The 12,419-nt window shown below is 38.7% G+C and overlaps 1 protein-coding gene across 1 annotated transcript in view; it reads right to left on the bottom strand.

Moving 5' to 3' along the window:
* Positions 1–4,722: 4,722 nt before the first annotated feature.
* LOC150098132 (E3 ubiquitin-protein ligase arih1-like) overlaps positions 4,723–12,419 on the bottom strand; it is a 214,068-nt gene continuing 206,371 nt past the window's right edge. Inside the window, exon 14 of the mRNA XM_090406578.1 lies at positions 4,723–4,889. Coding sequence (XP_090262704.1) covers positions 4,805–4,889 — 85 coding nt within the window. The 3' untranslated portion in view covers positions 4,723–4,804. The remainder of the gene's footprint in view (positions 4,890–12,419) is intronic.

Consider the following 12,419-nt stretch of genomic DNA (forward strand, 5'->3'; position numbering starts at 1 on the left):
ATTCATGTGCTTTTGAAAGAATAAGTGTTCCACTTCAGTTAAAGGGCTCCTGAAATGTTGATAACCCAATTATCTGAAATAGAGAGAGGCTTGATTTGCTTAGCAACAAGGATATTGAATTTATGATTTAGTTGTTGATTTTGTTTATTAAATGAACGTTCCAGAGAGTGTTTAGCCACATTAAGAACTATGTAGGAAAGTTGTGGGTCTAAGTTTGAGAAGATTAAAGTTCGGAGCTCAGCAACCAGATGAATATTAATGGCAAACTCACATTTAGCTGCATGGAGTTGATTGCGGACAAGAGAGAAGCTGGTGTTTTCAGATTATTGGGTTATCAACATTTTAGTACACCCTTTAACTGACAGTGAAACACTTATTCACTTAAAGTGCTGCTTTACCTCTGAACAGCTATTAATTCTGTACATGCTGCTTATCCTTTTATATATATGTATGCAATTCAATTTATTTTTACACTGTTATGACTAATCTTCTCTTTAGTTAAAGCATAGCACTATTAGTGATAACACCACACAGCTCATTGTATTTCGAATGAATCGATTGTTTACATTCTACCTTGTAACAACTGTTTAAGCCACTGATGATGGTCTGTTAATTTCAGACTGAAAAATATGGCAGTATATTCAATAAATAATACTTTTACCTTGTGTTTTCATGTATATATTGTATAAGAACTATGGTACAAGCTTCTCTAAAAACAAGACATGGTGTGTGTGTGTGTGTATTCATTGATTTGGATCCAACATAAATGAAAGAGAATTGACTATTACATAGATGTCCATAATTATGCAACCCAAACTTGGTTAAAATTCCACAACTGTTTCTTATAATTATAATGTATATAAGTAGGTTTCCTATAACTTCCAGTTATAGGAAACTTTGAGAACATTAAAAATTTTATAAAAATTTTGATGCTATGCTTTTATTCAAAACAAAAACAAACAGAATTATTCAAGTAACTAGTTAGCTCCTTGGTTTCCACTTTCACTTAAAGTGCTGCTTTACCTCTGAACAGTTATTAATGCTGCGTATCCTTCTAACCGCTGAATGCTATTTTTACATTTGTGGTGGTATTCGTAAGAGATCTATAAAAATACAGATTGACCCATCCCTTACTAATTCATCCCACTTTCTTTTTCAAAGATGTGAAAGAGAGCAAGGTGAAAATTCACTTGGTCCGTTCTAAATCTATTAACCACCTCACTGGCCATTATGGATCAAATACGCATCCTCATATGCTTCGTATCCATCATATATTTCAATGTAATATCAATGGTATTACAATTTTAACATGCACTTCGCATCCATGATAAACTTCAAGTTTATCATGGATAATCCATGAAAACATCTTGGCCGGTAGTGTGGTTAAAACATGTGCAGCAGCTATCCAACATTCTTTCAGAGCCTCCGTAGCTCAGTCAGCATAGACAAAGTCCTTTCGTCAGAAAGATCTAGGTTCAATTCATGTCTTATGACACGAGAAACCTTTATCAGGTGTTTCTGACCTAAAGATGAGTTAGCTGGTCTCATACAGGGTGGAGAGTTTTTTTCTCCTGGAAACTCAGGTTTTCATCTTTTAAAACATGCAAACTGGCCCCATGAACACACACAGATCCAATAGAAATAGTTCAGGGAATGGTGGTAGCCTGCACTGGTCCCTAGCTAGGAAGATAACCTCTGAACAATACCTCATCTCAGACCCAAATGCCAATATTGGTATCCTGAATATGCCCATACTAACAACAACATTCCTTCAGAGTTTAACTCCAAACTCACAGAACAAATTTTTCCTCCTCTTTAGTGATTCCTTCTACTGCTCTCCTATACTTATTGCCCACCCACTACATTAATGCATCATAGGCTGAACATCCTTTCGTGGATGGGATTTCCATTGGAAAAAAAGAGGGGAAAAAAATCTCTGGTAATATTATACAAAATTTCAAAATTGCATATTACGCACACAAAAACATTCAATCTGGATTTTGCTTAAATTCAATTTCACTTTAAATTCTAGCCTTCTCACTGAACTGGCCATTTACAGTGCATTTATATTTCTTTTTTTTTTTTTTTAAAAAAAAAAAAACAAAAACAACAAAAAAAGAGGAATGACACCTATTCAGTTATAACAAGTCAAAAGGCTATATTACTGGCGACATAAGTTAAGTTTAAGGGAGATGGTAAATCCCGTATTATTGTACAGCCGGGTACGAAACTCGGATTAAAATCCATCGAATCCTCTTTTCCGAGTTCACTATAGTGAGAGTGAATTGTACAATCAACTGGTACTACAGTACTGCAAACTGGTAGGCACCAAATAAAGAGCTTGTGATAGGAAAATGTGAGAGTATTTTCTTTTCCCTAATTGACCAGTTACCTGCAATATTCAGTGGTTCTCTTAAGCGCTATAACCAGACCTGTAAACTTATCTCACCCCCCCTCCTTTAAATTAAGGTATTTCAATATATCACATACAGAAAGAAACTACTCTAAATCTTTGCTTTCAGAAGGAAAAACCTGGAGGAGGTTTTTAATACTACAGGGATAGGGCAGGTTCAGGGTTTACAGGTGCAAGAGGAGAGAGTGTGTTCCAAATACTGAGTACTCTGTATACCACTAAATGCTGCTGGGCTAGAAGGTATTTCACCATGGGTTTTGAGAGAATGTGCTAAAGAACTGACAGCTCCATTGGCCTGGCTTTTAATAAAAGTCTGGCTGCGGGAAAGGTACCCAGGGAATGGAAGGAAGGTAGTCCCACTGCATAAAGGGGGGGTAGCAGACTGGAAGCTAATTATAGGCCTGTTTGTATGTCATCAGTAGTTGTTAAGGTCTTGGAGAAATTAGTGAGGGGCTATATACAGTGTTGGGCAGATGAGGGTAATGTTATCTGTGAGAATCAACATGGATTTGTTAAGGGGTGCTCTTGCTTTAGTAATATGATTGACTTTTATAATAAAGTGACAAGAGCAGTTGATGAGGGAAAGGCATATACTGCCATTTTTTTTGGATTTTGCAAAAGCATTTGACAGGGTGTCACATGATAAGCTGATATTTAAGTTGCAGCACATGGGTTTAAATGTTGGATTAGTCAAATGGATTCAGGATTGGCTGACTGATAGGTATCAGAGAGTTGTGTATGGTGGGGCTATTTCAATGGGGCAGAAGATTACAAGTGGGGTCCCATAGGGCTCAGTACTGGGCCCTATATTGTTTAACCTTTATATCAATGACATTGTCAATGGATTGCAAGGGGACATTCAGTTGCTTGCAGATGATGTGAAGCTGGGAAGGGTTATCAGTAATAGTGCAGATGTGGCAGCCCTGCAAGAGGATTTGAATAAACTAGACAAATGGGCAAATGAATGGGTCGGTTCAATGCAGCAAAATGTAAAGTCTTGAGGTTTGGGATCCATCGATTGGAGGAGCTGTACTGGAGGAGGTAGGGGAGACAAGAGATCTGGGGGTGATGACTGACAGAAAACTGAAATTCAGGGAGCATATTGCAAAGGTGGTGGGGGTAACTCAGAGGATTGCTGCAATACTGAGAAGGACGCTGACCTGCAGAGGCAGATAACAAAGATGGTTTCAGGACTATACAATATCAGTTATGAGGATTGACTGAGGAAATGTGGACTGCAAAGTTTGGTGGATAGAAGAAGAAGAGGTGATATGATTGAGACTTTTAAACTGTTGAGAGGCAGTTACAGGGTAGACATTGGAGAATTCTTTCACATGGTGGAATGGCAGGAAGGAGTGATGGCAAGGGGCCATCCTTGGAAGTTACGAAAGGAGGCTGTGCAAAAGAGGGGGAGGAGTGGTTTCTTTCCGTGGAGGGTGGATGAACCTTGGAATGTATAGCCTGAGAGAGTGGTTGGAGTGGGAACGGTCAATGGATCCAAGGAGTTGTATGATAAACTTTGTGTTTCTTAAAAACGACCTCCCACGATGAGTCTTTTGACTCCATGGAGGCCTGGATAATAATAATAATAATGAAAAAACCCGATGGTGAGTTGGTTAAAGAAGCAGTTGAGATCACAAACATAAAAGTATAGCTTAATTATGAAAACTACTTCACTGCACTGAATAAATGCTATTTTCACAATTAAAGATCTGTTATCCTTACCCTACTAGCATACAGTGCACAAAAAAAATATACATTAAGACAATTAGTTTCAGTCTTAATATATCTTCCCCCATTAAATACAGATTTAATCTAGAATTCGTAAAGTAAGATATAAACTAATTTAAAGAATATCAGCATATTGTATAGCACCATGCCATGTTTTTCAAATGTGTGAGCACGGTGAGGTTTCACAGGCTAAATTTCCTCAGGACTGGGGGAGGTGAAGAAAATTATCAGCGAGTTCAATATAATCATAAAATTCACCAAAATGACGATGAATCAACCTTGTGGTTTATCGATTTTTTAGTCGAACAAGTATTCTAGTGCTGCGTGCACATGGCTTTTCACAGAGTAGTACATATGTAGCTTTCATGTGGTAATGAAAGCTACATATGTACTACTCTGTGATGAATTGTTACTATTTATAACCATGTTCCAGTGGCTGTACTTGATTACCAAAAAGTATTATATGGTATATGTAAAGTACTATGTTTTACAAAAACTTAAAAATTTTCTTTTGCTCAATATTCAATAGAAAAATGGGAAAAAAAAAATCATTAAAAGAATTAAGGAAACTCAAAACAACAGATTTATTCATTTAATTTCAAGTACCAGCTGAACAAAAATTTATCAGGCTGCATAAAATACATTACATAAGCAAAATGTTCATTCTTCAGTATACTCCCAACAGTCTTTTTCATAACCCTCATGTACATGTTCCAACAAAACTTTACGTCTACTTTCACAGTAGCTAAAAAGAAAAGAAATTAGTCTTGCTGTAAATAAAATGAATGCATTTTTATTTTTAACTTTTATTAAAACATTTAGTAGGGATTCTAAACAGCAAATCTGATTGAATTTTGCCCAGTGCTTGAGCATTTCTGTAAGGAAATGGTCTTTGCATTATGAAACACTGACGCAATTGATATAAGAAATCAACCTCCTCTACATACAATACTTCATGAACAAACTTTATTTGCTTACTTACACTTAGGTTAAAGATTAACAAAGAGTATTTTTGGGCAAGGGCAAGCAAAATTTACTTTGTATCCAACTGAAATTTTTTTTCTTCTACAACTAATATGCATGATGCACACCACCACGAAGTCAGTACAGGTTAAGCCTTTTTTTTTTTAATACATTTATATTATACATGAAAGGTCGAAGGACGTATAAGCACATAAATGCTCAGCATGGGGTGCAAGTGAGGATTGAGACAGATGTTTATTGACTTGACATTTTTCTCATGAAGAGTTGTAGGCTAGTTGTTTGGGAATACTTTATGAGGGCAGAAGTAGATGGAATAAAAGAGAAAGAGGAGAAGCAGGTTTGGCATGTTTGCAGTTGCACCAAAAAGGGATGAAGGGCAGGTACTGCTCTTGTAGTAACAGGTGCAACAGAAAGTGAAGACATAATGGTTGCCAGTTCAGAGGAGCAGTGACTGAAGTGCTTGTGAAACACACACACAGTGCTGAAACATTTTATCTGCAAGATAGATGATGAAGCGAGTTTGTAAGAGAGTGATCTCATCAATGAACTGATCTGCTCTCCTCTGGACATATTCAAGGAACTTTATATAGTTTCTATATTCAGCATGAAACTCTTTGAGTTTCTTATTCGGCTATGAAACAACATAGGATGTAATATCCCTTAACTTAAATAAGTTCACATCGCCGAATTGAAGCCTTTGGCTCTTCATATAAGTAATAATCAAGAATTTTTAGGTTTCACTAAAACAAAACATGTGAGCATTATTCTAATGATGGACAGATTTGGAATTTGTATGGATTAGTAGCTGGGTGGGTGTAATATAGCATCTTGAGTGGAAGAGAATACCTAATTTTTTGGATGATGTGATATGATCTTCTCTGGTGATTTGTGTATTACTGAAGGTAAGGGTAGGTGAGCTAAGATCTCCTTTGCAAGAGAAAAGGCAAGACTGTTTTGGAGGAATTGAAGGTAACCAGACTGCCCTCATCCCACAGGAGGATGGTATGCAGATCAATGTTTAAGATAACTGAGCACTGCATGGATTGCCACATGAGTAGGATGAATGAAGAGTATTGTCGTACACAAAACTGTGATTATGATTAGGATTCATGGTGGTTGAGAGTAATCCTGAAGAGAGGCAGCCCTTTGCCATGATGCACAGTGAATAATCAGAAAGAAAATGGGCTATCCAATTACAGGATAGCCTGTAAGGATGGTGCCATTTTGACTGTGGTTGGCATCAACCACAGTCAAAAGCTCTGGAAATGTCAAAAGTAACAGCATGTTTCTCTGAACCTTTCTATGGCATTTGTCCAGAGGTGGGTGATGCAGGTTAAGAGGTCAGCTTGTGGACTTGAATGGTGGAATCCACACTATCGGTTGCTACAGTGTGGATTCCACCATTCAAGTTTTATCAATTTTACCATGCACTGGAATAAGTACCAGCTAAGTATAAAATATTGACAATACAGGACAGGTGCTAGCTCTGGAGCACAATGTTTGAATACAATTAGAGAAATGCCATCAGGACCAGAAGACTTGATGTTGAATTTATTTAGTAATTTTCTGATGTCTTTTTTGATAAAAAACTATAGCAGGCTTACTGTATACTTGATTCTGGATGGTAGGAGGTGATTTGCCTTGGTCATCTATGCAGGAATTGGAGGAAAATAATGATGCCAGGAGGTCACCTTTATCCTTAGGTACTATAACAGTGGTGCCAGCAGGATGTGTGTGTGAGAGAGAGAGAGACAAGTGCAAGTGAGCTGAAATATATCTGATGGGCTTGCCAAGGGACCAGAAGCAACTGCATCAACTTGAAGGGGAGGAGATAAGTTTCGACTAAGCGAAGGTTAGGCTGTTTTTTTTTTTTTTTTTTTCCTTATAATGCTTTATTACACTTTCTGTTGAAGAGTTTGGAAAGTGGATAAGAATTTTGGGTAAAATGGGGAATGAAGGCCTTGATGCCAGTGTGGTGACTTGCTCAGAGTAGTTGTTTGGCAGAAGCAATACTCAGACTATGGAAAGGAGGAGTAGAAATTCTAGAGGTTGTCCTGCTTGGCACCTTTTTAGTGCCAAAGGATACAAAGTCAAGAGTGGCTGGAGGAAGAGTGTTCTGTGAGAGAGGACTCTTGTACAAGATTGTGGTCTGAGTTACCAAGAGGAGAGATGACTTCTACAGTGTATTTAGAAGGAGAACTGGTTAAAAAGAGATCAAGAATATTGGGAGGAGAGCAAAGAGGATTCTCAAGTAAAGACTTTTGCATCTCGCCCAGTTGGTGCCGAAAAACGTCAGGTAGTTGGAATTGTGAACATTAAGGTCACTTAGGAAGATGACCTCAATATTTGGATAGATGAATGGTTGAACTTCATGAAGAGGAAAGTGAAGAGATATCAGTGGTCATTGAAATTTGGAGACCAATAAATGCAGCAAATTGCTACTAAATGGAGCAAGGGAACCATGAGCCAGAGGAGGTCGAAATCATTGGATTCTAATTAAGCTATCTGCTGAAAAGCAAATGGCTTTGGGTGTGGTCTGAATGACTCAAGTGGTGAACGTCATTTATGTTGGTGTTAATGCCATGGATGGTAGTAAAGCGGATGTGAAAGCGAGTTTTTTTATTGTGGAGATTTTGGCATAATTTGTATGTTTTGATTGTTCTGTTTTTTTTTTTTTTTTTGTTGTTGTTGTTGTTGCTGGGATTGATTTTTGTTGCAGTGTCACTGTTTGTATGATTCATCATTAGTTCATCCGTGATGAGACAGAGGAGCAGAATGGAGACATGCAGTGGACTCTTGGACATGACATCCATACACAGAGTGAGCAGTCTCCTTGCATAACAGCATTTCTCACATGCAACTACTTGAGCTCCCTCTCCAAGCACAACCTGGCAGAGTATATATGGCAGTGGAATTACACACCATTTGACCAGGAAGTCTCCTGACTCGTAACTGATGTACCCTTGAAATGGATAAGGTCGAGGTCTCAAGTATGTTTGGCATGCCCTTAAAAGGTATCACTCACAATGCATGTAGAAGGGGAAGTGGGAACAGAAACCCTGATCTGGAGAGAGACCAAACATACCATTTGTCACTTCAGGCCTCTGATAAGCCAGTTGGCTGAGTGGTTAATGTACCTGCTTTCCAACAGGCTGCAGGTTTGAATACTGCTAATAGGCATTGTCCTTCGTGACTGTCTTTAAGAGGGAGATGGATTGTGTCACATAGTGTAAGATCACTTCATGTTTACGCAATGGCTCGAAAATGTTTCATGTTTGTCTCTAGAGAAGAATTTCTGGATTACACACACACGCATATAAATTTTTTTTTTAAAAAAAAAAAAGGCACATACTTCAGATGAAGCATCTTATGGCAGAGAATGTTAAACCTAGTATCTTTGGATTTGCTGTGGTTCAAAATTTCCCTGCACACACTGTAGCATTCATCTATTGTCTTTATTACTTTCCAAAGTGTAATAGTCGCCCTGACCTCTTTGAACATTTATCTCTAAAGCTTGATTTTCTACAGTCTAAACAATCAGGTTATTTTCCTTGGAGACTCTGACAACTGTAACTCAAACTAGTACATTTGAGGTAATTCTTACTATCTTGCTAATAAGTTTTGCCTTTTCTTAACCAGTTCTACCAAATACACTGAATATCTTTTCTTATTGACAACTCAGACTATAACTTTGTCCAAGTTTCCTTTACTGTGGTATGTACTTCATCGAGCCATCCTCAATGTCATGTCCTTGGGCATCACAATGGTGCCAAAGGGGATAGCTGCTACAACTGACTTTTATTTCTCCTTTCTCCAGTAATTCCTGGTTGAATTAATGTTTCTCTGTTCTCCTGACCCAAACATCTCTGACAAAATAACAGAAATAATTCTAAGTAGAATTAAGGCCTTCATCCCTCACCCCACTCAAAATCCCTGATCATTACCTTCAAAAAAGCATGTCAAGGCAATTAAAAAAATCAGCATATCACAAAATGGGTTAAAACCAAAACACTAGCTTTCACATTCCCATACACTGCAGCTGGAAACAACTGCAAGAAACCATTGAAAAATCCAAATGATTACTCCAAAAAGACCAAATGCAGACAATTTACCTGTTGTTAACAAGTGGCAATCAGGTTTTCTGGTCTCTTGCAAAAAATTAATGCAACTTCTGACTTTCTATGTTTCTGATTCTCCTCCTTCAATCACTAAACTGATGCCAGGAAAGAAATTTTTATGTCACATAAAAGGAAGTCAGGACTTCCTTTTATGTGACAGATTATAAAAAGTGGCTTACTATGTTATTCTTTCAAGGTTCAAGCAGAATAGGATACATGGTCTTCTCTTCTGTTATGAATATTTATAGAATGATTCCTTGTACCGATTCCAATTGTTTCTGAGCAGTGTAGTTTAGTTTTAGAAACCCAGAAAATTGCAGCATATTCTACACCTGGGTTTCTCTATTAAGCAATAGAGAAATCCAGAAAGATCCCTTGGATCTTTCTCTTTGGATTTCTTTTTTTTGTTTGATTAAAATATTATAGTATCAGAATTTTACTATCTTGAAAGTGTCTCAAAGGTGGGAGAACCAAGCTTAAAAGCAGATCTTATATATACAGGGCTCGACAAATATTCTTGCCAGAGTAGATTCTGCTAGCTGGAGAGTAGCTGCAGAATGTTTTTTTATTTAATAAAATCTTCTCAACCATGTTAGCATTATTAATCATTTTATGGAACTCCTATTGGAATATATCATTAAAAAATGGAGAGGAGAGGCTTGGGTGAGTAAATTTTTTGCATGGCAAGTAGGGTTTTGCATAATTTGTTGAGATTTATATACACACTGAGTTACCTTTACATTAAGAACCCCACCCCCAATTTACATATTTGGCATGATAACGAAGTACTATGTGATATCAACATCACATGCAGCCACTATAAATGGGCATACCTATTCTCTGTAAGTAATCAGTAAACATTTACCAGTAATGGAGAAATGTGGCAATGTAAGCCAATTTGACCACAGAAAAATAGTTGGGACCTGGTGGGCAGGTGCCAGTATTTCAGAAACAGCTGCTCTTGTTGGTTGCTCCCATACTACTGTATCAAGGGTGTATCAGGACTGGATTAACCATGAACAGACATCCAGAAGAAGGGCTCACATTGATCAGCTATGCGTGATCCTAGAGGTGAGCGTCGAGTGTCATGACTGGTATCTTAGCAACGATGTGCAACAGTCCTGAAGCTCAAACACCAGTACAACAGCCGGTCAGTTCGACTCATTTCCACATGCAGTGCCTGGGGTTCCACAGCTGGAGACAAACAAAGGGAACCATGATGATTGGCAGACATCAACAAACAATGCCTCGCATGGGCCAAGGAACATTAGCCATGGACACTCGACAGATGGAAGAAGGTCATCTGTAGTGATGAGTGTCACTTCCTGCTGCACCATGCTGATGGCCAGGCTCACATTTGGCATAAACAGCACGAAGCCTTATCCTGTGGTTGCATAGTTGGAGTTCAACAGGTGTGGAAGTGGTGCTATGGTCTGGGGAGATTTTTCCTGGTACATCCTAAGTCTGTTGGTTATTATCCCACAAACATTGAATGGTGCTGAACACTACAGTGACCTGTGAGCCAAACAACTCCATCCATATCTAAAGGAGCTCTACCCTGACCACAGTGCCATCTTTCAACAGGATAATGCACCTTGTCATTGGCCTCGTACAACTATTGTAATCCAATTGAACATGTGTGGGATATTATTATTATTACGGGCAACTCCAGGGAGTCATTAGACTCATCGAGGGAGGCCCCAAATGATATTCATCACAACTATTCGACATTCATAGAGTATCTATCATACCTTGCCTTAAACTCATTCACTGTCACAGCATCCACAACAGACTCAGGGCACGCATTCCACTCATTCACTACTCTAAAAGTAAAGAACCCAGCTCTAACACCTTTACTAACCACACGTTTGCCCAGTTTCCATGGATGTCCCCTAGTCCTCCCACAACCAGCCCTGTTCTCAAAAATATCTTCTGAATTAATTTTATAGAAACCCTTCAGTAATTTGAATGTCTCAATCATATCTCCCCTCCTCCACCTATCAACCAATTTTTGCAACCCACAAATCCTCAACCTGTTCTCATACAGTTCATTCCACAGACCTGCTATCATCTTGGTCACTCGCCTCTGGATCCTCTCCACCTCCTCCCCATCAAGAAGAAACCTAGGTGACCAAATCTGAGCACAGTAGTCGAGATGGGGTCTTATCAAGGCTCGATACAGAGGAACAATAACCTGCTTGTCAACGTATTCAGCAACCAAGTGATTTGATGAGCTGATTTGGCCACTTTTGCAATGTGTCCCCTAAATTTTAATTCCTTATCCACCAACACTCCTAAATCTTGTGCCTCATCAATTTCCTGGAGCACGGTTCCACCAATGCAGTAAACTGCTGCCAATCTTTTCACCCCAAAATTCATAACCTTACATTTTGCCACATTAAATTGACATCCATTCTCCTTAGCCCAGACCTCCAATCTATCCAAATCATCCTGCAAAATTTTGACGTCATCTGCATTCACTATTGCCCTACCCAACTTCGCATCATCCGCAAACAAATGAACTGTTCCTCTCAGATCCTTTCCTATATCATTTATCAACAAATTAAACAGCAGTGGTCCAAGAACAGATTCTTGTGGCACACTACTAGTCACAGGCTGTCTCATGGACTCTACTCCTGAGTAAACCACTGATATCTCTCCGTCAACCACCCTCCTATCCATCTCACCAACCCTATGTCCATTCCCATATGCTGCAATATACTGATTAGAATTCCATGTGGTATCCTGTCAAAGGCCTTAGCAAGGTCCAGTAGAACCACTGTAAACCCATTACCCCAATCCAGTTCAGCCGTCACTGTTATAATATGTGAGCAAGTTACTGAGGCATGACCTACCCTTCACAAAACCATGCTGACCCCAATACAGTATCCCATTTTCTTCTATCCAATCTTGTATTTTCCTCTTGACTATTTTCTCTAAGACCTTGATAATGATTCCTGTTATGCTGATTGGCCGGTAATTTTCAACAGCAGCCTTGGAACCACCTTTGTGCAGTGGAACTATTTTCCCATCTTTCCACCCCCTTGGGACTGACCCAGTCCTGAGGCTCAAATTAAACAAAATGGTCAAGGGCACTGACAATTCTTTGGCCGCTTCACGTACGACACGAGCTGGTATACCATCCAATCCCACAGATGTATTGACATTGAGGT

This window comes from Typopeltis vanoorti, chromosome 16 (genome assembly GCF_054136105.1).
Source record: "Typopeltis vanoorti isolate ZY-2024b chromosome 16, IOZ_Tvanoo_1.0, whole genome shotgun sequence".
NCBI classification, from domain to species: Eukaryota; Metazoa; Arthropoda; class Arachnida; order Uropygi; family Thelyphonidae; genus Typopeltis; species Typopeltis vanoorti.